Source organism: Pecten maximus, chromosome 1 (genome assembly GCF_902652985.1).
Source record: "Pecten maximus chromosome 1, xPecMax1.1, whole genome shotgun sequence".
Lineage (NCBI taxonomy): Eukaryota > Metazoa > Mollusca > Bivalvia > Pectinida > Pectinidae > Pecten > Pecten maximus.
This window is the reverse complement of record NC_047015.1, coordinates 11,219,268-11,243,429: the sequence shown is the minus strand read 5'-3', so window position 1 is coordinate 11,243,429 and position 24,162 is coordinate 11,219,268. Positions and strand designations below refer to the sequence as shown.

Here is a 24,162-nt window from a genome sequence, read left to right as displayed (position 1 = left end):
TTTTACCCATGCCTTTACTGGGAATCAAATTTTGTATTTTTTTTTTTCATTTACAGTATCTTCATTTCTTATTGTAGCATTTTGTTGATGGGAAGCCATCGATTTGTATCCAAATCCAAGGTCTGCACTTCCCTATGACAGGATACACCAAGCAGAAAGAGACCAATGCCAAGACCTGATTTGACAAAAAGTACCAAACGAAAAATTCTGGATATCGTGGACGAAAACGATAAGTTAGTAATGTTGATTATTTCTATTTAAAAAAAAATTTAAAACACATACATTTATAAACATAGTTATTTCTACATTCTTTTGTATCAAAACAATTATACAGATCAGGCCTTAATTGAAAAATTGTTTGTTTTGTTTTTTTTTCAAACCTGAGCTATGTTATTTTCAATGGGTAGGCAAAAAAAATTTTTGTATATGGTTCAGGGGCCCACATGAGGCATTTTGGCAGGTAGTGTTAAACACAATATTTGAATTTCACCTTAGTCTGGGTGGGAAAATGGAACAAACCTGGCACATCCTCAAATGAACCTAGCTGTTAGTTAATAGGGACATGGTACATGTATAACAAAATCAAAATATTGACACTTCCACACACTTTGGAGACACTCTGGACAAGGTGATTCATTTTAATATGTTGCTATGAATTCAACACAATATGTAACTCCAAATAAAAACAAATACTTGTATTTATATCTTTATTTTGATTACAGCATCGAAATGGAGAGCATTGTGGTGCCATCTGAAGTGGCAATTAGAACATGGCAGAAAGATGACAATTTGCTGATGAAAGGTAACTGTTTATCAATACCCCATATTTTACTTTGCAAAATAGGGTTTGAAATGGTCAACATAAAAATGGGTCAGTTTTTCCACCAGAGTTTTCATGGTTTCCTTATGTGGAAGGATTCTGTCAATGTTGAAGTCCTGTTTTGTGTAAGTTACAAAGTCACAAAATTGGGCCCTGTGACCAAAAAGCTGCCCTTGCACTGGAACCAGTGCATATGCATTTTAGATAATTCATATTTCCCTCCATTTTTTTCTAAGAAGAATTTGTTGCTGTTGGTACATGCATCTTCAATTGTCATGTCTCTCACAGAATATGGGCACTTGATTTCAACTAATCCAGTAACCATTTTGTCACAGACAATTGCATCTGGGGTAGCTCCTATAAAGGGTAGCTTGGGGTTTATCACAAGGCCAATATCATGGATATGGTTGCCACTTTGTTTGATGTACATTGTTTGGCTATTAGTTCATTTGCCTTTCCATAAGATGTTGGAGCTGATGTAAAACTTCGCTCCTGAAAAGTGCTCATGAAAGCATCATTTATAAATTTTTTTCGAAGCATTATCCTACCAAAGTTTGATGCAGTGATTCTTTTCTTTCTCTCTGTGAACCACAGTTGTGTATCTGACTGAGAGCGAGTTGACTTTTCAATATCCTGTGCCTCTGTTTGGGTTAATGATACATCCCCCCATTCTGGTGTTGGTGGCTGTACATCAATACAGCTGGGTAGCTCCTTAGGAAATGCTATATCTCCACATTTGTCAGAATTTACCTCCCTTGGTTGAGTGACAGGCTGTATAAGGGGAGCCTGAAATTATAAGGGAAGTCTGCCTGATATTATAACAAACTAAAATTAATGTGATCAATCACAACACAAATATGTTAAATTGAATAATAAATTAATAATATTATGGATGATATAAGTATTTCATTTAAATAAGAGAAGAACACTGTAATTAAATCAATATTTAAAGAAAAACTTTTAATTTTTTTGTTTGGTTATTACCTCTCTTTTCTTGATTGAAAAAGTTGTTTTCTGTGTAATATTGCATGACATAGCAAAAATTCTATTAGTTTTTGTTTGTATTTTAAACAGAATTTCCTATTTTTTAAAACACAACCTTAGACCTAGGCTTGGCTGCTGAAAAAGAAAATTAGACCAGGAGCATGCCAAACTTATACCAAAACGCCGTTTTTAAATGAAAGTTTTTCCAAAATATACTTTTAAAGAACATTATTTCGAAAGACAACTTCCCTGAGGTACAGGGGGGTTCCAAAGGGCCTGTTTAGCGGGAAAATTTTAAAACCAAAACAGATTTCCCGTACTACAGGATTTTTTCAGGGGCCCGATTTTACAATTTGGCAATTTTTTATCCTCAGAAAGAAAAGAAACAAGATGACTGCCATGCTCACAGAAATAGGTCGTATGTAGCGTATGCGTACATGTGTGTGTGGGGGGGGGGGGGGGGGGGGGGGGGATGTACGATACCATACGAATTGTAAAGTATTTCTACCGAGTGTTTGAACATGTTTAGCACAGTGCATGTTTCTATAAGAAAAAATCAGCCACAGGGACATGCGTACGCTTGAATCACAAGGACATGTCTAGTCCTTATATACAGCATAGGTAATTCTGACTATTTTTTAATATTAGCTGTTGTTTACATTTTATGACTGTATATATATCCTATTTAAAGATTTATTTTTAAGGCTAAAGCAGTTCAGCTCTATGATTTAATAACAACTAACTCTGGCATGAATTCATTTCAATAACAGAAATATTTGTCAGACATACCGGCACTTGTCCAATCTATAGATCTATCAAAATGAATTACTTTTAGATGGATATGACACCTGAGACAGCATACATGTATTTAAAAAAAAAAACAGTAAATGAAATAAAATCCCTCTCTGCATGCACCTTACACATATAGTACCACAAAAATATAACTATTTATTATAATATATTATACTATTTTAATAAAATGACTTTTACCCATGCCTTTACTGGGAATCAAATTTTGTATTTTTTTTTTTCATTTACAGTATCTTCATTTTCTTATTGTAGCATTTTGTTGATGGGAAGCCATCCGATTTGTATCCAAATCCAAGGTCTGCACTTCCCTATGACAGGATAACACCAAGCAGAAAGAGACCAATGCCAAGACCTGATTTGACAAAAAGTACCAAACGAAAAATTCTGGATATCGTGGACGAAAACGATAAGTTAGTAATGTTGATTATTTCTATTTAAAAAAAAATTTAAAACACATACATTTATAAACATAGTTATTTCTACATTCTTTTGTATCAAAACAATTATACAGATCAGGCCTTAATTGAAAAATTGTTTGTTTTGTTTTTTTTTCAAACCTGAGCTATGTTATTTTCAATGGGTAGGCAAAAAAAATTTTTGTATATGGTTCAGGGCCCACATGAGGCATTTTGGCAGGTAGTGTTAAAACACAATATTTGAATTTCACCTTAGTCTGGGTGGGAAAATGGAACAAACCTGGCACATCCTCAAATGAACCTAGCTGTTAGTTAATAGGACATGGTACATGTATAACAAAATCAAAATATTGACACTTCCACACACTTTGGAGACACTCTGGACAAGGTGATTCATTTTAATATGTTGCTATGAATTCAACACAATATGTAACTCCAAATAAAAACAAATACTTGTATTTAATATCTTTATTTTGATTACAGCATCGAAATGGAGAGCATTGTGGTGCCATCTGAAGTGCAATTAGACATGCAGAAAGATGACAATTTGCTGATGAAAGGTAACTGTTTACAATACCCCATATTTTACTTTGCAAAATAGGGTTTGAAATGGTCAACATAAAAATGGGTCAGTTTTTCCACCAGAGTTTTCATGGTTTCCTTATGTGGAAGGATTCTGTCAATGTTGAAGTCCTGTTTTGTGTAAGTTACAAAGTCACAAAATTGGGCCCTGTGACCAAAAGCTGCCCTTGCACTTGGAACCAGTGCATATGCATTTTAGATAATTCATATTTCCCTCCATTTTTTTCTAAGAAGAATTTGTTGCTGTTGGTACATGCATCTTCAATTGTCATGTCTCTCACAGAATATGGGCACTTGATTTCAACTAATCCAGTAACCATTTTGTCACAGACAATTGCATCTGGGGTAGCTCCTATAAAGGGTAGCTTGGGGTTTATCACAAGGCCAATATCATGGATATGGTTGCCACTTTGTTTGATGTACATTTGTTTGGCTATTAGTTCATTTGCCTTTCCATAAGATGTTGGAGCTGATGTAAAACTTCGCTCCTGAAAAGTGCTCATGAAAGCATCATTTATAATTTTTTTTCGAAGCATTATCCTACCAAAGTTTGATGCAGTGATTCTTTTCTTTCTCTCTGTGAACCACAGTTGTGTATCTGACTGAGAGCGAGTTGACTTTTCAATATCCTGTGCCTCTGTTTGGGTTAATGATACATCCCCCCATTCTGGTGTTGGTGCTGGTACATCAATACAGCTGGGTAGCTCCTTAGGAAATGCTATATCTCCACATTTGTCAGAATTTACCTCCCTTGGTTGAGTGACAGGCTGTATAAGGGGAGCCTGAAATTATAAGGGAAGTCTGCCTGATATTATACAAACTAAAATTAATGTGATCATCACAACACAAATATGTTAAATTGAATAATAAATTAATAATATTATGGATGATATAAGTATTTCATTGAAATAAGAGAAGATACACTGTAATTAAATCAATAATTTAAAGAAAATACTTTTAATTTTTGTCGTTTGATGTATATTATCCTCTCTTATCTTTGATTGAACAGTTGTTATCTGTGTAATATTTGCTATATGTACATAGCAAAAATTGCTATTAGTTTGTGTTTGTATTTTAAACAGATATTTCCTATTTTTCAGAAACACAACCTTTAGACCTACTGGCTCTGGCTGCTGAAAACAGAAGATTAGACCAGGAGCATGCCAAACTTATATCAAACAACGCACGTTTAAGTGAAGGTTATTCCAAAATGATACTTCAATATGAACAGTTATGTCGAAAGACAACTTCCCATGAGGTACAGGGGGATTCCAAGGCCATGTTCAGCTGTAATAATTTGAAACCATCAGATTACCAGTACTACACCGGATTTTCCAGTGACAGATTTCACAATTTGGTCAAGTTTTTTATCCCATCAGAAGAAGAGCCATTTACATTTACAAAAACAGTGAGTGGAACAAAAAATATTTCTTTGGAAGACCAGCTTCTTCTTGTGCTGATGAAGTTACGACAAAATTTTGATTTTGTACATTTAAGTAACCTATTCATGTTTTCTTCTCAGGCTTGCAGCACAATATTTTCCAATTGGATTAATTACATGTTTTTCAAACTTGGTTCACTTGTGATTTGGCCCAAAAGAGAGGAGATAGTGAGGAATATGCCATCGAAGTACAAAGAGGATTTCCCTGACACGATTGTTATCATCGATGGAACAGAACTCAAAATTCAAAAACCAAGTGCATTAAATCGACAGAGTCAGTGCTACTCGGACTATAAATCCTGTACTACCTTGAAAGCTCTAGTTGGTGTTGATCCCAGAGGATCGGTTATCTTTGCCTCAATGCTTTTTTCTGGATCTATTTCGGATAAAGTTTTAACCAAAGAAAGTGGTTTTCTTAACCTTCTGACAGACCTCATTGAGCAACAGAAAATAAACAGAGGGGATGGTATCATGGCTGACAAGGGTTTCCTTATTGAGGATGAACTGAAGGAACTTGGACTCAAGTTAAATATTCCACCATTTGCTTCAAGTGGAGCACAGATGAAGCCAGGGGATGTTTCAAAAACTATAAAAATTGCAAAACACAGAGTTCATGTGGAAAGAGCTATTGCACGTATCAAGCAATTTAAAATTTTGTCTGACAAAATAAGCCTATCTTTATTTGGCTGTATAAACCAAGTTTGGTTAGTTTGTAGTTTGTTGACAAACTTCATGCCATATTTAATACAAGACTGATCTTTTTTGTATTGTGCCTTGTTCCCATTGATACCTCTTTAGTATACAGTCTAAAATATTTCATGTATTTTATGTTATGCATGGGATATATTGGTTTGGTTTATTTTATTTTACCTAATACAGCCAGGGTCATTTAAGAATGAGCTGGAGTACCCAGAGGAAAACGACCGACCTTCCACCCTAAGGTCACTTCCAGGCAGTTGCCACAGGGTTTCGAACTTGCAACCCAGAGGTGAAGGGCCAGTGATAAAATGTCATGATCAGGACACCTTAACCCCTTGGCTTCCACGGCCCATTATGCATGTGAAAGATATTTGGTATGATGTTTAAAATCCCTAGAAAATCAAGTGTTTAACCTTATAAATAATAGTTATAAAACAATTACATTTGAATATCATGCAGCATACATACATGATAGCTTAGAGCTGAACCGATGAACTGGGGGCCTAATGGGGTATTAACTGTACTTGTGTCACTTCCATTTTCCACCAAGTATGAAATGGGGCTGTTGCTGAGACTCTTTAAATGAGCAATATCGGATGTCGTCAGGGCATTTTCCTGCAATGTTAATATATGTGATAAATGATATTTAGGTTTAATTCTCTCAACTGTATATTCACATGTTAAACTTCTGCAGTTTAATTGATGAAATTGAAATATGTACATGAATGTATAAACAACAAAATTAACCAATTTGTCAATCAAAACCTCAAAGGAAGTTCCACTACACTCTGTGTGTTACAAATAAATTAAACGATATATTGAATGGTGCGACTCATCCTACCACAGGAATATGTATCTCAATGAGTATCATACTATGTATACCTATTGTCAACAAAAGAGGCAATAACTGGTTTCCTTTTCCGATTCATATTGAGTGGTCTGGATATGACCATCTGCGACACAGGCTCTGGCTTTATTTTATGTCCTCTCGGTTTATCCCACTGCTGTGGTAAACTTGTTGATGAAGGCTGAGAGGGAACTTCTTTCAATCCAGCGATTTTCCACTCCTCAATTATAACTATCACAGCAAGAATGTGTGCACACTGTCCAGATATTCTGTAAATTTTGGTTTTCAATTATTGATCTCTTGCAAACATATCGATGGCAATTGCAGTTGATTGTATTAATATTGACTTTTAAATACATTCCGGTATATACAATAAGGACTGCAAATAAAGAAGTTAAGATCTAAACAAAGATTTAAATGCTGTTATAAAAATGTACAGTAATTAAATTAGTTTAAAAAAAAAAAAAAGATTGATCAGATAAATCGATTTGTAATTTGAATCAAATTTTTATTTTAAAATGTCCTTTAATTTAGTGCCATAATTATTGAGTTACTGAAGTATGTCCACACATATATATATATACATACCCAGTGTTTAATGTTTAAAAATCTGTTTAACAGCTGCATGCATGTTAATATCAGGAACATCAAAATCCGTAAAAAAAATCAACTGCTGGAAATGAAAATTTTACTTGTAGAAAATGTAATGTTGTTTCTGATAGGTAAAAGGAATAATCTTGGTTGTGTAGATGGACTGGACTGGGATGATCAGGATTAATTACCAGGTAGCTCAGTCATTAGTGTGTCTGGTAATTATAAGAGTACCGGCTGTCCCAGGTTTGAATCCTTTTTTCATTTGATATCTAATTAGGCTGTCGTAGGATGTTAAAAACCTGATAGCCATACATATGTGTAGCCGCTATCATGATATGTGTAATGTAGCCTATTTAGGGCCTATACATCGGTACAATATGTTTTGACATATTCCATCATTGCTTTTAAATCATTTCATTTTAAACGATATGCATGCACCATTGCAACACGAATTTAATTTTATGATTTAAAAAGAAATATTTTGTGCAAGGACCCCATAACTTGTTTTAACAGCTTTTGGCTTCCATTGGATTTTGTAGTGAAAATCCAGGGAGAGCGAGCTGTTTTCTCAACAATATTTTGAAACTTTTTTCTACTTTGATAGATCTACTGATAGGCCTAATTTGGTTACATTGTTACAGTACTAGTCATCACATCAACTCTACTGTCAATAAGGCAAACAGAACATTCCCTTCCGGAATCAATTTATCTACTTTGTTGATATCGATCTGTGATATATATTAATATGCTGTGTGTACTAAACTGTAGGCCTAATTATTCTGAATTTTAATGTCTGTATTCATGTTGTTTTCACAATTTTTAATTAAAATGATTTTTTCTTAATTTACACTTAATATTGTTCTATTTTCACTGGATCAGAATGGGAGATGCAGTGCCATTTCTATTGCATTTGTGACTCCACTAACGTCATGCATATTTCTTTTTGCCTTTCGTATGCATTCAACGTAACCTTGCACACATAGGCTAACATGTTAGGCCTACATGTAATTGATCACACACTGTACATGCACTCAAACAAAATACAAAAAGAAATAAAAACAAATAAACAACAAACAAATCAGAACATCTTAACTAGTTTATTATTCCTACCCAGCTTTACAGCTGCAATGCGCATCTGTGATCTTCCGTTGATCGAGGTCTATATTGATGACAGTTGAGTGAGGGTCCTCCGACTTCCTCTGGCTGCGGTAAACCCGGGCCGATATACACGCATTTCTGCTGCTTTCGCCACTAATTGTTACACATTTGATGTAGCTACCTCTTGCAAAAGAAATGGCCTTTTGTTTCTGTCGCAAGGTAGGAGTATAAGGCAGGTATGCCGCAGAAACGTCGTCGGGTATGTCGCCGAAATCGGTCTTGCCCGCCATATTTGTTTACGTTTGATGACGGGCCTTTCCTACTTGACAACCGTCGTTAAGGTGGGCGTGGTTAACTTTGATCTGGCGATCCCACAATTCTGGACATATGCAAATGCAGTAGAGTGATTTCATAATACTTGTGCTTATGTTAACATGTATGGGACTAGAATATAATGATTATATAAAATCAATTAAATGTGATATGGTTTCTCACCTATTTGATAGTCCAATCCTGTTATGATGAATTTCTAGGGACCACTCATATGCTTTTGTCTTATACAGGTTTCGTATTATGTGGGGTTTTATTTCCAATGTGCCACACTATGGATGCATGCACAGCACATGTGCACTTTGTATACACAAGTTTCACATTATATTTTTTACACTCAAAAATAAACAAAACTGCATGTTAATTTAATGATTTAAATAGCATAAAAAATATAAAACATTGTACACTCACATTTTACTGCAGTTGAGAAAAAAAATACTGACCAGCCTAGTGTCTGTTTAACTCGATCAGATCTGATTTTGCTAACAAATACATCCAAATCGGTCAAAATTTTGAAAACATGATCATCAATGTCGTTTTGGTTTTCTACAAATGATTTTAATCAGTAACGCATGTTTCTAGGTCACCGCCATTGTCATTATCATCATCCGGAAAAGTTTTCCTTTCTTTCTATTTTTTGGTCTTCATAGTGTAAATAGTAAGTGTGTTTGTAAATCACAAACAAAATAAATCAAAATGGTATGGTTAACATTGTTAAATTGAACACACTTCACTCACCTGTATGCATGCCTACAGGAGTACACTATCTATAGAGCGCATGTCGGGACGTGAATAAGATTATGAAAACTTACCTGTGTCACATTAGGCTGACTCTGACTTATAATATAAATTAGACACTTCATATTATGTGGGTTTAAAACAACACAAATAGTGTTCAAGGGACTCAGGCATGTTTGTGTAATACCCGGGTTTTCGCTGTAACCGATTCATATTAAGTGGATAAACAATATAAGAATAATGAACATGGTTTGCAGGGGATTTAATTTTCATTCATATTATTATTAAGCAAGATTTTGTATTATCAGAGTTTGTATTAAGTGGTTTGGACTGTATTTCTCCTTTTACATGAAGCTTAGTTAAGGAAATAAATGCTGAAGAAAAAATGAACGTTTTTGTTTTATTGTTTCCTGTATGTTGTTAGCAATGTATGTATAAGTTCAAAAGTTTATTGTATTCGATGTTATCATTTAAAAATGAAGTCTTACACATCAATACATCCTACCCGATTGTATTTCTATAGTCTCTGCAAAGGGTAACGCTTACCACCGTCATATGTATACGTTCAATGTACCTGTGCGCTGAAAAAGTTCAGATACGTTAGAAGACATATAACAGCTGTATGGTTTAAATATTTCTAAGTGTGATTCTATTACATGGTTAGGAAGTGAATTTCAGCTTTAGTTTGATAGCTAATGAAGGATGGTAAAACATGTAGTGATGGTAACAAATTGGATACACTTGTTTCCTGTTATATAACATCAAATGCATTCTTGTTTTTCATTAGTTGACTGGGGATGATGCCTGGCTCTGTCCTCACTGTCATAAACAACAGCAGGGCACAATGAAAACACTGGGTTTGTGGTCTCTACCGGACACGCTGGTCATCCACCTGAAGCGCTTCAGACAGGTATGTTCACATGTCTCTATTACTCTATATACTAATCACATCGTGATGAGCTGTCAAGGGGATATATTTATAGAGGATATCTAACAGTGTCTTAGTGATACCAAATACATTTCTCAAGTTATCAATATTTAGATATTTTTTATGAGTGCGTAGCGCAGGTGAAAAAAATCAAAATGTGGTAGCCGCAAGAGTGAAAGAAATATATTTGGTATTACTGAAGATACTGTTAGACATTCTGTTTATTACATTTTATAGCAAAATCTAATGGGGCAGCTTTAAAATTCTCCCATTGTAATTTCTAAGCAGTGCTTTGATTGGTCAAATCAGAAAAAGTTGGTTTTTTTCACTAGTGAAAAAATGTCACTTTTGTAGAATGAACAACTTTTCGATGTTTCACAGGTAAAAATGTAATAAATAGAGATCCATCTTAATAAGGACCTTGCAGCGAGTCATTGAGGAGATATACAGGGGCCTTTCTTTGTTATCAACTCACAACAAGCCTTCCATACTTGCCAACTTTTTAAAATTCTCATGGGGGAGAAAGTGCGTGAGCGACATTTTTGACCGGAAAACACATTTCACGCGCGACACATTTAGCAAACAAAAACTAAGGGGAGATAATTTGCTATTGGAAAATAAATCTCTTGCATGAACACTTAAGCTTCCTTCCCTCACTGAAAAAAAGGGGGGAAAAACTTATTTCAATGCTCTTTTTTATTCAAGTTTGGAAAGATAATTATATAAGCAACAAGTTACAAAAAAAAACTGCAAAATTACATCATTTTTAATTATTTCTGGAAATGATTTAACTCACTGTTCACTCTAAATAAAAGTATTTACTTAGATATGTTATGAAAATTATGTTGTTAGATAGATGTCAGTCAATTAAATGCAAATTATCACAATGATATCACTTTCTATCAAGCTTTCTCTCCAGCAGTAAACTTCAAAAGAAAATACCTAAACTGTCACGATAAATATCTAGAGTACAATATATAATATCTGAATGAAATTTCAAATGTTTCCTTTGGATTACAACAAAGACAATGATACAAAAATAAATAAATAAAAAGGGCTGTACCAGCAGTTGTAATCACTATATAGGCTTAATTACAACTCAGTACTTTGTAGGTGGGGACTGATACTCAAATTCAAAGTTTTAACATGACAGTATTTAGTTTAAGAAAGTGAGTATTTGTGGACATGTTTCTGTCTTTCAAAATGTGAATTGGGAAAGTTTCTGCCAAAATAAGTCTCTGTTAATTGACACGAAGTATGGTGATGCTACAGTGATTGAAACGACGTTACCTACCGGCAACCAGGCCTTCGGTCTATATGGTCGTTATTGTGAATTTATTTCCTTGTGCTAATTATCTAAAGATCAGCCAATGTTTAAATGTAGATAACATTTCAATAAGTAATCTGTCAAATTTGATACTCCGTTGATAACATTGCCAGTGTTGTTTTCACTTTTTCTGTCCGAGATATACTGTCAAGTAGAGGTCGTTTATGCGCTTGACATCAAAGGCAGTATACGAAGCCATTTACAAGCGTTCAATCAACCATGACTGACCTGCTACAAAACCATCACCACGCGTCCTCAGCTTAATTAGTTTTAATTAATTGTTTATTTATCGGGGTATTGTCACCCTTGCAGTCAGTGAAGTGTCAGAATTTCGTTACGGTCTGTGAGCAGGTCAGTTAACTGACCAATGCCCCACACATATGTCTTTCACCAGCCAGCAAGCGTTACCTGTCATAGGCCTTAGTGAATCTAACAAGATGAATAGGGGCTCCATACGGGGTTATCAAGACATATTCTCCAAAATCATGAGAATACACTATGTTTTATCTATACGATCGGGAGACGGGGCAGGGAGTCTGGAATCGGGAAATTCCCGACTAAATCGGGAAAGTTGGCAAGTATGGCCTTCTAGAAGATATATTAGATCTATCTTGATAATCACCCTGCAGCGAGCTGTTTAAGAAATATATAGGGATCTATTATAGTTATCACCTCACAACAAGCCTTCTAACAGATATATAGGTATTTACATTAGCTATCAACTCACAACAAGCCTTCAAGGAGATATATTAGATCTATCTTAATAATTATCACCCTGCAGCGAGCCGTTTAAGAAGATATATAGGGATCCATCTTAGTTATCACCTCACAACAAGCCTTCTTGGAGATATATTAGATCTATCTTAGTTATTACCTTGCGACGAGCTGTTGAGGAGATATATAGGGATCTGTTGTAGTTATCAACTTGTGACGAGCTGTCGAGGAGATATATAGGGATCTGTTGTAGTTATCACCTTGTGACGAGCTGTCGAGGAGATATATAGGGATATGTTGTAGTTATCACCTTGTGACGAGCTGTCGAGGAGATATATAGGGATCTGTTGTAGTTATCACCTTGTGACAAGCTGTCGAGGAGATATATAGGGATCTGTTGTAGTTATCACCTTGTGACAAGCTGTCGAGATATATAGGGATCTGTTGTAGTTATCACCTTGTGACGAGCTGTTGAGGAGATATATAGGGATATGTTGTAGTTATCACCTTGTGACGAGCTGTTGAGGAGATATATAGGGATATGTTGTAGTTATCACCTTGTGACGAGCTGTCGAGGAGATATATAGGGATCTGTTGTAGTTATCACCTTGTGACGAGCTGTCGAGGAGATATATAGGGATATGTTGTAGTTATCACCTTGTGACGAGCTGTCGAGGAGATATATAGGGATATGTTGTAGTTATCACCTTGAGACAAGCTGTCGTGGAGATATATGTATAGGGATTACTGAATTAACTACTGGTACTAGAGATGTCCGAGTTAGACAGAGTTGTGTTGTGACTGTGAATTTATAGTGATTGTGGTTAATGCAATAAAAATAAAATACTTCTCATGTAAAGTAGTGTGATATTTCATATTTTGCCGGCTTCATGTTTGCTGTTGAATTTTTTGCAGGTTGGTTTGCACCGAAGCAAGTTGGAGTCTCTCATAGACTTTCCAGTGAATGGTCTAGACATGAGTAAACATATCCTCCGTCCAAATGGTGAATGTGACCTCCAGAGGGTCACCATGAACATGACGCCACAGCAACAACGTGTCCACCAGGGGGAGCATCATGACAACATGATCTATGACCTTCATGGAGTATGTAATCATGATGGTAGCATGCTTGGTGGCCATTATACAGGTGAGAAAATAGGATTTAATTATTTACAGTTGTGGCTTCACCTGTGATGACACTTATGGTGTGGCATCTGTGCGAGTGTCCATATTGTTCTTATTTTCTTGACTTAAATTGCAACTAATAGAGAAATTGTTATGGAGTTCTGTAATATATACTAGCGGAAAAAAGAAAAGTTAAGATTTTCTAAAAAGAAAAGTTAAAATTTTCTAATATAAGGGTACTCTTCAACCAAATGTGCTGGTAAATCATTACAAACAGTACAGATCAGTTACACAACATTTCTTTTCGAAGTGATTGTACAGCGAAATGCTGAGATTGATGGAGTTGATAGGGGTAGGGCCATTGCTCTGATAATGCAGGGGCATTCGCAAAATCATGTAGCCCAGCAATATGGTGTACATGAGACAACATTATCCCATTTAGTTGGGCATCTCAGAGTCATAGGAGATTGGGTGACCGCCCAGAGAGCAGATGCCTGCTCATTTCGTCATGACATCAAGATAGAGGCATATATCTTCTGCACCTCAATAACCGATTTCAGACGGCAACAAAGACAGCACGTCAAGCTGTCCACAATCATGGCCAGACATGGTGTCAAAAGAACGTTTAGGATTCCGTTGCTGGAGTTTCATTTAAGGCAACTACATCCCTATTATAATTTGCCACTTACGCAGAGGCGACTACGTCAAATGCAGTGGCTGCTTGCACATGCACCTAATTGGTTTCAGTTGGCCTATTGGAGACACGTGCTCTTCACTGACAAGTCTCGCCTTATGCTTTACAGTTCAGATAGACGACAACATGTCTATCAATGTCCTGGTGAGCGATATTCTTATGCTTGCATAACGGAAGGCGACTGATTCTGGGAAGGCTGTGCTATGGTATGGGCAGGGATATTTCAAGGCGCGAAACATCTTGTGTGGTTATCAATGGTAATCTTACAGCAGTAAGATATCGGGATCAGGTCTACATGTTCTTCCTTTTTAAGGACAATATACACCTTGATGGGGTCAATGTTAAGGAGAGTAAGAGCAGTGACTGATAACAGGGATGGGCACACACGCTACTGATTTGGATCAGGAAACGGCGTAGGGTACCCCTGTGTTAATGGTATTCCGTTTATGATGGGACAACAAAATCCTTAAAATATATTCAGTAATGATGAAATATTAGAGAAACCAACACGATCAAAAGAATTTTGTAAAATAGTAACTTTCGAAGATAAAGTTGCGTATATCTTTTTAATGATGAGCATTTTGCTATGACACTATCGATCTAAGTTGTTTGAAATTAAACTGGGTTGGAGGTCAAGGTCTGTGGGCCCAAAGTCATGGTCACATTTTGTATCTTTATACTGATTTTGAATTATGAAGCAATGTTATGTCAGAATTACCTGTCCAAGGATAAGGTCACTGGCCAATCAGAGGTCAAGGACAAAGTGGATCTCTAACTATGACTGTGGTGCTTAGTGGGGGAGGTCTTTAAATAAAACAAATGAAATCTAACAATTTTTTTTACAATACTGGTATTTTCATCCCAGCAAATATGGAGGTGGATATCTATCATGTATATTTTACTTCCTTGTGATTGTTTTTGAAGTTCAATTTCAATGTCAATCTCAGCAATATAGGGTTCTCAATGATTAAGGGTGATATATTGCCACAAGATTTATGTTGGGAATGTTTTAACAAATGATGTTATGGTTATATATGACGCTTTACTATGTAAGTTGGGAATGTTTTAACAAATGATGTTATGGTTATATATGACGCTTTACTGTGGTGAAAACTGTTGTCTTTAAAAACTTTAATTACTTAATGAAATGTATCTTTGCATACAGAAATGAAATAATAAAAAAAATGGAAACTTACCGATGTTTTGCAAAAAAAAATAAAAAAAATGAGGTTTTTTTTTTTATATTTCAGCATTTTGTAAAAATCCTTTGGATAGTGACTGGTATAAATACAATGACTCGAAAGTGACTGCCATTTCTGTGTCAGAAGTACAGACCTCAGCTGCATATCTCCTGTTTTATCAACGCAGAGGTTTCTCCTCCATGGCAAAGCAAGATCTTTGTGATGGTTCCCACTGGATCTATAGATTACACCTTTGGGACAAGGTGTCAAATCAGCCCAAGGTCGCATCAGACACTGACACTGACAAGAGCAGGAGGAACACTACAAACCCTGATCGTGGTACAAGGCAAAGTAGTGTGAAATTAGTGCATGATTCCGAGGATAATAGGAAGTCTCACATAGCAGCACGACCTGCAGCTAATGGTAATTCCTCACAGAGTGTTACAGAAAGTCACAGACTAAAGTATGATGTCAACCTACGGGTGGATGTTGATCGTGCTAACAGTAGAGTGAGTGATATTGATAAGAAGCTTCAGGAGACGAGGATATCACCACATGGGCAAGATATTAAATCTGAAAAACTGAAAGTGGCCATGCCTCCTGCACGCCCATTGTCACATCCAAACCTTGTCAATACCTCTCACAGAGGTACAGAGTCCTCAAACATTACTGTAAATGGCAATAAAGCAATAGTTCACCGACCTGCAGACCAAAAAGTCTCTGTGTCTGGGTCATCAAGTTCTGAGGAGAGACATTCCTCAGGGTCTTCCATGTCTAGTCCAACACGAACAAATTCAGTGTCTGACAAGTCAAACGAAATCTCGACAGTTAACCACCGCCCACCACCAATTCCTAATAGGAATGAATCTTTGCCATCTAAACGAGGTAAAACTTCTAAGGATCAGCCTGACTCAAGTACAGCCAGGTCAAGTCCAAACAAAATGCAGCCAAGCTTTACAACTCCCCAGCAGAACCGTCGCCAAGTATCACCGTCTAATGCTGTTGTTTCCAAACAGGCCTGGTCCACACCACAGCCTGTCAAGAAGCAAATGTCTATTGTATCCAATGGTTGCTCGGACGATCTTGACTATCGTAATAAACATCCAGAACGGCCACCCCAGCCTGTGTTTAGGCCCTCTCCAGCTCCACTGACTTCTCCCACCAACTCATCAAAGTCTGCTGGTAAAGAACAGAGGTCACAGGAATTTTCAGATTCCAGCAAGAAGTTAAATGGTAATTTATACTTTAGTGCGATCTTAGATTGTTTAAGGTACAAATCAAAAGTTCATATATTCCCTAGCACTGCAGGACATATTCTACTTAAATGTTGTTAGTTTCTAACTCCACAAGTGTTGAAAGTGCTGTTACCAGTACCACCAGATCTACAATAAATGCTAGCAGTTTAACCTTCAGTGATCATGAGGGAGTATTCCTTTCTCTATCCATGTATGTCTGATACCTCTGTTTACAGCTATTCAAAAATTACCTGTTTATTATTATTATTGTAAGGATTGTAAAATAATCAAGTTTGTGTTGCTATTCTATGCATTTCTAATTTTAATTTCTAATTTGCATTATATTTTATTTTTCGATAAATATTGATAAAAGGAATTTTTCGATTTCACTATTTTATAATTGTGTTAATGCACACTCTGATGTATAACATATATCACATGTGACATATACATTTTACAGAGCCAAAGAATTTGACTAATGGCACTCAAAGAAACAATTCAGAACGGATCATCAAGTATGCCACCATAGCAAGAACATCTCATAGGGCCAGTGCCGATGACTTTGTCCCAGATAATACTCATGTGATCCCGCGGTCCCGGACAGAACAGGGGTTGTCTTCAGCAGAACGTCAAATGGTTGCAAATATGGCAAACCAAGCTCGGTCTCGTCAGCCAGTGATAGCAACAGAGAGTTTTGCAGACAACATCCCTCGCTACCAACCTCACAAGCACTACTATAAAGGATTTCAATTTAAGGAACAAAAGCAGTTGTATCTCAAAGAGAAGATGTACTCCCCATGTCTTAAGGAGTCTTCAGTCTAGTGATACATTTTATGTTGCTGCTCTTACCATGCCAACAACTGTTCTAGTCTTGTATCAAATTTCTATAATAGATTACTGGGTGTTTGATTTTAAATCTGCTGTAGGTCACTATTCAGGTACAGTTGTATTTTACATTGTGTTGTAACTGACTTCGAAAATGATACACTCACAACAGTTTTCTTTTTGGAAACACAGATCTTTTGCATTAGCAGATTTAGCTATGACTGATTTAAATTTAAATCTACTGATCCCAGGGTCAGTATTATAAATTGTAGTGAAGTAATTATTCTCCTAGATCTCTTGTACCCATTATAGAACATGAACTGTAGATATCAGGTCTTTGATGTTCATGTTGGAAATGGTTTTAGATTCCATAGGTCAAACTGTTACATCAATATTTGGGAGTAGCACTTTTTTTTAACTATATCTGTGAGATAATATAGAAAGGTATAAAAAGACAACTACATGTATATGATATTTTGACAATGGAATTAGTTTTTGTTAGATTTTTAGTATATGCCAACATCCCTTGTACTATGAAAGAATCACATCCACTTTGTTTGTTTTACAGATTGTTTACTGATATTTATAACATTTTTACCAGTGAAATATCAAAAAGTATTCATTCTATAAAAGTGATATTTTTTACTATTGAAAAATATTACTTTTCTGATGTTTTTCACTAGTGAAAAATATCACTCTTTTCTGATTTGACCAATCAGAACACTGCTTACAAACAACAATAGGAAATTAAGATTTGCATAATGCTCTCCCTCATATGATATGACGTCATAATGCAAGATAGAATACATAACGTAAATATTTGGCCTACATTTGTGAGACGCTGACAGGAGACCTCAATGAATTCTGGGAGAGATTGAGTTGCGTGGTATATTTTGCTATAAATGTAATAAATGGAATATTTAACAGTATCTTCAGTAATAACAAATATATTTCACTCAGGTGGCTAATATTTACTGAAGACACTGTTAGATATCCTCTATTTATACAGTGTATATTAACTGTTAAATGGCACATTAGAAGTATCTTACATCTACTTTGAAGAAACATCAGAGAGATATATATACTATAGAAAACTGTGCTGCTATTTCAGTATTCATTTAATTTTATGTTCAAATAGCAGGATGTATGCATAATGTATATTATGAATCTTTTATTTAGAGAGAAGGAAGATACGCAATACATAGGAGACCTTCCATGTAGTGATAAAATTAGTATCTCTGTACTTCACTGATGGAGTTTACTGGACTAGTGAAAGCTTTACAAACTATGTCTATCTAAAGGGGTATATATTCTCTCAATGAGACTAGTGCAGAGGTTATGTGTGAACGCAACCTGGGGAATTTCTAGGATGTGAGAGGTTATGTGTGAACACAAACCTCTAATTTCTAGGATGTGAGATGTTATGTGTGAACACAACCTGGGGAATTTCTAGGATGTGAGAGTTTATGTGTGAACACGACCTGGAATTTCTAGGATGTGAGAGGTTATGTGTGAACACAAACCTGGGGAATTTCTAGGATGTGAGAGGTTATGTTTGAACACAACCTGGAATTTCTAGGATGTGAGAGTTTATGTGTGAACACAAACCTGGGGAATTTCTAGGATGTGAGAGGTTATGTGTGAACACAAACCTGGGGAATTTCTAGGATGTGAGAGGTTATGTGTGAACACGACCTGGAGAATTTCTAGGATGTGAGAGGTTATGTGTGAACACGACCTGGAATTTCTAGGATGTAAGAGGTTATGTGTGAACACAAACCTGGGGAATTTCTAGGATGTGAGAGGTTATGTGTGAACACAAACCTGTAATTTCTAGGATGTGCAGAATTGTTCACTACTCTGTTCTTATTGTATAGTTACTTTTGCATTGAAGGACACTGCCAGATCTCTCTTAATGGTAATTGGTTAATTACATGGTGTTGAACAAATTTGTACTGTTTCTGTTAAATATAGCTCACTACTTAATTGTGAGAGAACTTTCCTGTAATTATATATTCCAAGTGTTAATATCGCAGATTAAAACTTAAAAGAATTGTTTAGTAACATTTAAACAAAATGTGACTACATGTATGTCCTTTCATTCTCCTTGTTGTTTAATTTAGGTAGCTTAAAATTGCAAGGGTAACACTGATAAGATATGGCAACAAATTATACAACTATCGGTAAAACAAATATCCTGAAGTCTTACTGTAGCCATGCCTGAAATAAATAGTATCAAAGTCCAAGCTGGACCAAGACTGTCAAAAGATTAAACACTTATGAATAAAGATGTTTTGGTCACTGAAACGTCAACAAAGATTATGATCAAAGATATTTTACATGATTCAGTACAGATAGTACCTTCATATCCAAGTCTTAAATCATTTGCATGTTAACAAAGTACAGTGATGTGGGATTTATCATTAAACATGTACATATATAATAATTATGTAAAAATGTAACAATTTTATATGGAGAAAGCTTTCAGCTGGTCACAGCCAGAAATAAGAGTATTATGATAAATTAGACATATCAAAAATTTAATCTTCTGTATAAAATTTTAAGGTATTTTAGGATTAATTGGACTTAGGAATTAAAGGAATACTATCATGCGAGATTGTTATATACAAAGTAGTTGTAATCAAGATATTTGTTCGGAACAAAAGGGTATATTTTTATTTATTCAGTGTCGAGTGTCAATTGAAATTTGATACAATATGAAAGTTTTCTTTTTTCCAAAATAATTGAATGTACAATGTATATACAAATTACTAAAGAAATACAAATGTGCCATAGGTTGAATCTCTTTAAGATATTATGTAAATTGAAGTGCTAGTCAGAAAATGAGAAGTATTTTTATACTGTAAATACAATGTGTGCGGTATCCACGTAGTTGTCTGTATGCATGATACACAGTTTATAAGAGTGTGACTTTCTCATAAACTACATTATGTACATGATAAACTACATCATGTACATGAAAACACCAGCTTTGTTCACCACTGTAAATAATTCTGATATTGACTTTGTTTTGTGGAGCTGTACATGCATTATCTAACTAGTTTTACCTTTCTCCTCTGGTTTTTAATGAGTAATGTTGCTATTTAATTGTGTGGTAATTTCTCACTGTAAAATCAATATTATACCTGGTAGGTACCGGTATAAGTGTCACTCATGCTTAATCACTGTTCACATGTTGATTTGGTGTAATCATCATGTTCATTAAAAATCTGTCCACCACCTCACTTTTCAATGAAAAGTGTTTTGTTAAAGTTGGTATTAAAGTGCTCTGTAGATTATGTTTGTTAGTAGAATTAGTGGTTTGCTCAGAAAAGGGTGTCAGTGATTATTGCTGAATGGCGTGCATACAATTATTATTGTTTCACAGATAAATATTTGTTAATTTAAAAAAGGAAAAGGTCTTAACTATAACAAAGCAAAACACAACAACAACAAAAAACAATGTCTACGAATAAAGCTCTATCTGGAAAAGTTCGTGTTGGTAGAGGTACCTGGTCAAAAATGTTCATCAGGTAAAATAGAAGTGGCACTGTATAATGAATGCAGTAAAGTTTGTACTTCTTATAGAAATGTTCAGTAAAAGGATGTAATGACCAAATATGATTGGTTAATATGCTCGTGAAGGATAAACACGGATTCAGTGTATTTTACCTGTGTTACTCTTTGTTGTATGTAAATGTATGATACAGTCTGTTTTTCCAAATGATCATTTTCACTATGTGCTGAGGTTTGTATGCTTACTGGGGAGTGTTCCAAGGTAATGATTCCATCCATGTCCCAACTGTTCTATATATCACATTCCATGACACCTACTGTAAATTTCATTGATGTGTTTTATCAAGTTTTAATTTTGTCTATGTTTGTGTGATATAAGGGGAGATGATCTACAGTTATCTCCCCTTGATGCTTTCTTATGCTGACATTCCCCTGTACATGTCTTCTCAACAAATTAATATATTTTATTTAACATTCCAATGTTTATTTCAAAAATATTTTTATTTATAATCTAACAAAGTTCTCTCAGTTTGCAAGTGCTTAATTCAGTTAATTCTAATAAAGGTAAATTTTTGTTTACAAAAATCAGTTAATGACTGGTTCTGACAACAGATTTAACACATTTTCTGCTTGTGATTTGGATGATACTACAGGATGTTCTTGAAGCAGTGATCAATGATCTGGATCCAGTCCAGATAAATAAGTGTAGTGTTACTTCATGTAAATGTAAAATCCGAAGATAAACAAGTCCTTGGCTTTGGGTGTTTCCACAAGATATTGAAGATATCAATGGAATATATTTCTACAGGAACTAGGTTATTTAATTCTTAATAAATCTGACTAAATATGATAATAAGGTGCAATTTAGTTTGATTCAGCGGGTCCCAGATTTCATATTTACCAATATATTCAAACTAGATGTTAGTTTTTTTTGCTAATCAACAAATTAAACTTCTAGTGCTTCAGTGGAAGCTTGCCTGACTTATAATCTGGGTGTTCGTACACTGGTAGTGCCGGGTAGTAACTATCATCTTGTTCCTATGCAAGCACCAGTTCAGCTACTGTTGTGACTGTGTGTAGATACAAATCTGCCCTCTGTAATACAATATCATATTCCATCCACAATGCTGTTATAATGAAGTCTAACAGTTTGTTTTGTTTGTTGAACTCTGAACTCGGTGTTATATAATGTTATTGTGATGATTAAATCAGACACTTTCCAATTGGTATGTTAGGAGACTTGGGGTACCTTCTAGGTCATTGTGGTATGTTAGGAGACTTGGGGTGCCTTCAAGGTCATTGTGGTATGTTATGAGACTTGGGGTGCCTTCAAGGTCATTGTGGTATGTTATGAGACTTGAGGTGCCTTCAAGGTCATTGTGGTATGTTATGAGACTTGGGGTGCCTTCAAGGTCATTGTGGTATGTTATGAGACTTGGGGTGCCTTCAAGGTCATTGTGGTATGTTATGAGACTTGGGGTGCCTTCAAGGTCATTGTGGTATGTTATGAGACTTGGGGTGCCTTCAAGGTCATTGTCAGCTACAGATTATGTCTTGTTGCCTATCTAGCTATTGACAATGAAGGATAGTTTAAAGTTTCACTTCATATTGCAATACATGTACTATGATTTAAAAATAAGTGATGTTGTATAGCTACATAGACAAACGTAAATCTACAATACAACGACTGCAGTATACATCCCGCACCTTATACTGTTAAACTGCTGTATTGGTATTTTTAATGGCTTTTCTTTTAAAGCAGCTGCTTTGATCTTGAACCAACTTGATGACAAGTCCATCTAAGACTGTTTGGTGTTGAGCTGCCTTAGGAGATGTGGTAGAGAGCTAAAACGTATTCATTTGTATAGTGACGGTTGTGAACTTTGTTGTTTTATGGTGTAGGAAAGTTTTAAAGAATATTTTATTTGTACATCTATTGTAATACTTCATGATTTTTGTCTTAAGTTTCTGTTATCATTGATTTAGAATATAATGAAGGTTTGTGAAATGTACTTAATATAATTAACAAGTAGTTTTAGCCTATGGTTTTTGATTGGTGTTTTATTAATATATTAAGTAAAGCTTTTACATTTTGTTGTTTTTCCTTACTGCAGAATATCTTTTTTGTGATGAACTGTTGAAAATCAAATAGGAATGTTGATATATATATATGCTGTTGATGTTGTTTACTGGATAATGTGTGTATTTTGTATGACATCCCTGATTTATCACATTCGAGAAGTGTGTTATAATATAATACAGCTATCCTCTGGTAAAACTGGGAAGTATTGGAATTATACCAAAAGGAATGATTGTTACATAAATAATGACACTAAATTGTATGTTGATAATATGCATATTTCGTAAAACTCCATCAATATTGGGATGAATTTTGATATATGTCCGTTATGACAATTCAAATATAGACATTTTTCTAATGTAAATAGATATAGTTGATATAGAACGTCCTATTAAATATAGCAAAAATCAAAACATTTTTTGTAATAATCAAGATGCCTGATGTACATCATTTGAAAGCAATGTTATTAGGTTAACCATGTAAACTTGTGTGCTTTCAGTCAAAATGTGTGAACTTGTGTAATGGTGTTGTAATGGTCTGAACCAAGGTATGATGTACTGTGTACAGGTCTGAACCAAGGTATGGTGTCACTGTGTACCGGTCTGAACCAAGGTATGGTGTCACTGTACCGGTCTGAACCAAGGTATGGTGTCACTGTGTACCGGTCTGAACCAAGGTATGATGTCACTGTGTACAGGTCTGAACCAAGGTATGATGTCACAGTGTACCAGTCTGAACCGATGTATGGTGTCACTGTGTACCGGTCTGAACCAAGGTATGATGTCACTGTGTACCGGTCTGAACCGAGGTATGATGTCACTGTACCGTTCTGAACCAAGGTATGGTGTCACTGTGTACCGGTCTGAACCAAGGTATGATGTCACTGTGTACCGGTCTGAACCAAGGTATGATGTCACTGTGTACCGGTCTGAACCAAGGTATGGTGTCACTGTGTACCGGTCTGAACCAAGGTATGGTGTCACTGTGTACCGGTCTGAACCAAGGTATGATGTCACTGTGTACCGGTCTGAACCAAGGTATGGTGTCACTGTACCGGTCTGAACCAAGGTATGGTGTCACTGTGTACCAGTCTGAACCAAGGTATGATGTCACTGTGTACAGGTCTGAACCAAGGTATGATGTCACAGTGTACCAGTCTGAACCAAGGTATGGTGTCA

The 24,162-nt window shown here is 35.5% G+C and overlaps 2 protein-coding genes across 4 annotated transcripts in view; both read left to right on the top strand.

The window, feature by feature from the left end:
* The window catches only part of LOC117324727 (ubiquitin carboxyl-terminal hydrolase 43-like), a 39,893-nt gene that overhangs the window by 14,210 nt on the left and 1,521 nt on the right, over positions 1-24,162 (top strand). The window contains exons 8-11 of the mRNA XM_033880624.1: positions 10,147-10,269; positions 13,244-13,475; positions 15,398-16,561; positions 17,024-24,151. Coding sequence (XP_033736515.1) covers positions 10,147-10,269; positions 13,244-13,475; positions 15,398-16,561; positions 17,024-17,385 — 1,881 coding nt within the window. The 3' untranslated portion in view covers positions 17,386-24,151. The remainder of the gene's footprint in view (positions 1-10,146; positions 10,270-13,243; positions 13,476-15,397; positions 16,562-17,023; positions 24,152-24,162) is intronic.
* LOC117324743 lies at positions 152-6,355 on the top strand. 3 transcript variants are annotated; one of them, XM_033880626.1, is made up of 3 exons: positions 152-233; positions 3,514-3,590; positions 4,713-6,355. In XM_033880626.1, the coding sequence occupies exons 1-3, from the start codon at positions 166-168 to the stop codon at positions 5,807-5,809; spliced, it is 1,242 nt and encodes a 413-aa protein (XP_033736517.1). In that variant the 5' UTR covers positions 152-165; the 3' UTR covers positions 5,810-6,355. The 3 variants fall into 3 exon arrangements, with proteins under 3 accessions (XP_033736517.1, XP_033736518.1, XP_033736516.1); XM_033880625.1 differs by lacking the exon at positions 152-233 and adding an exon at positions 2,806-3,024; XM_033880627.1 differs by lacking the exons at positions 152-233; positions 3,514-3,590 and adding an exon at positions 782-802.

Bases quoted from the DNA above. Each gene is read 5' to 3' on its own strand.
- LOC117324743 (XM_033880626.1), top strand. From the start codon at position 166: ATGCCAAGACCTGATTTGACAAAAAGTACCAAACGAAAAATTCTGGAT. The intron at 234-3,513 runs GTTAGTAATGTT...TTTTGATTACAG, and splicing joins ATCGTGGACGAAAACGATAA to CATCGAAATGGAGAGCATTG. The intron at 3,591-4,712 runs GTAACTGTTTAC...CCTATTTTTCAG, and splicing joins TGACAATTTGCTGATGAAAG to AAACACAACCTTTAGACCTA.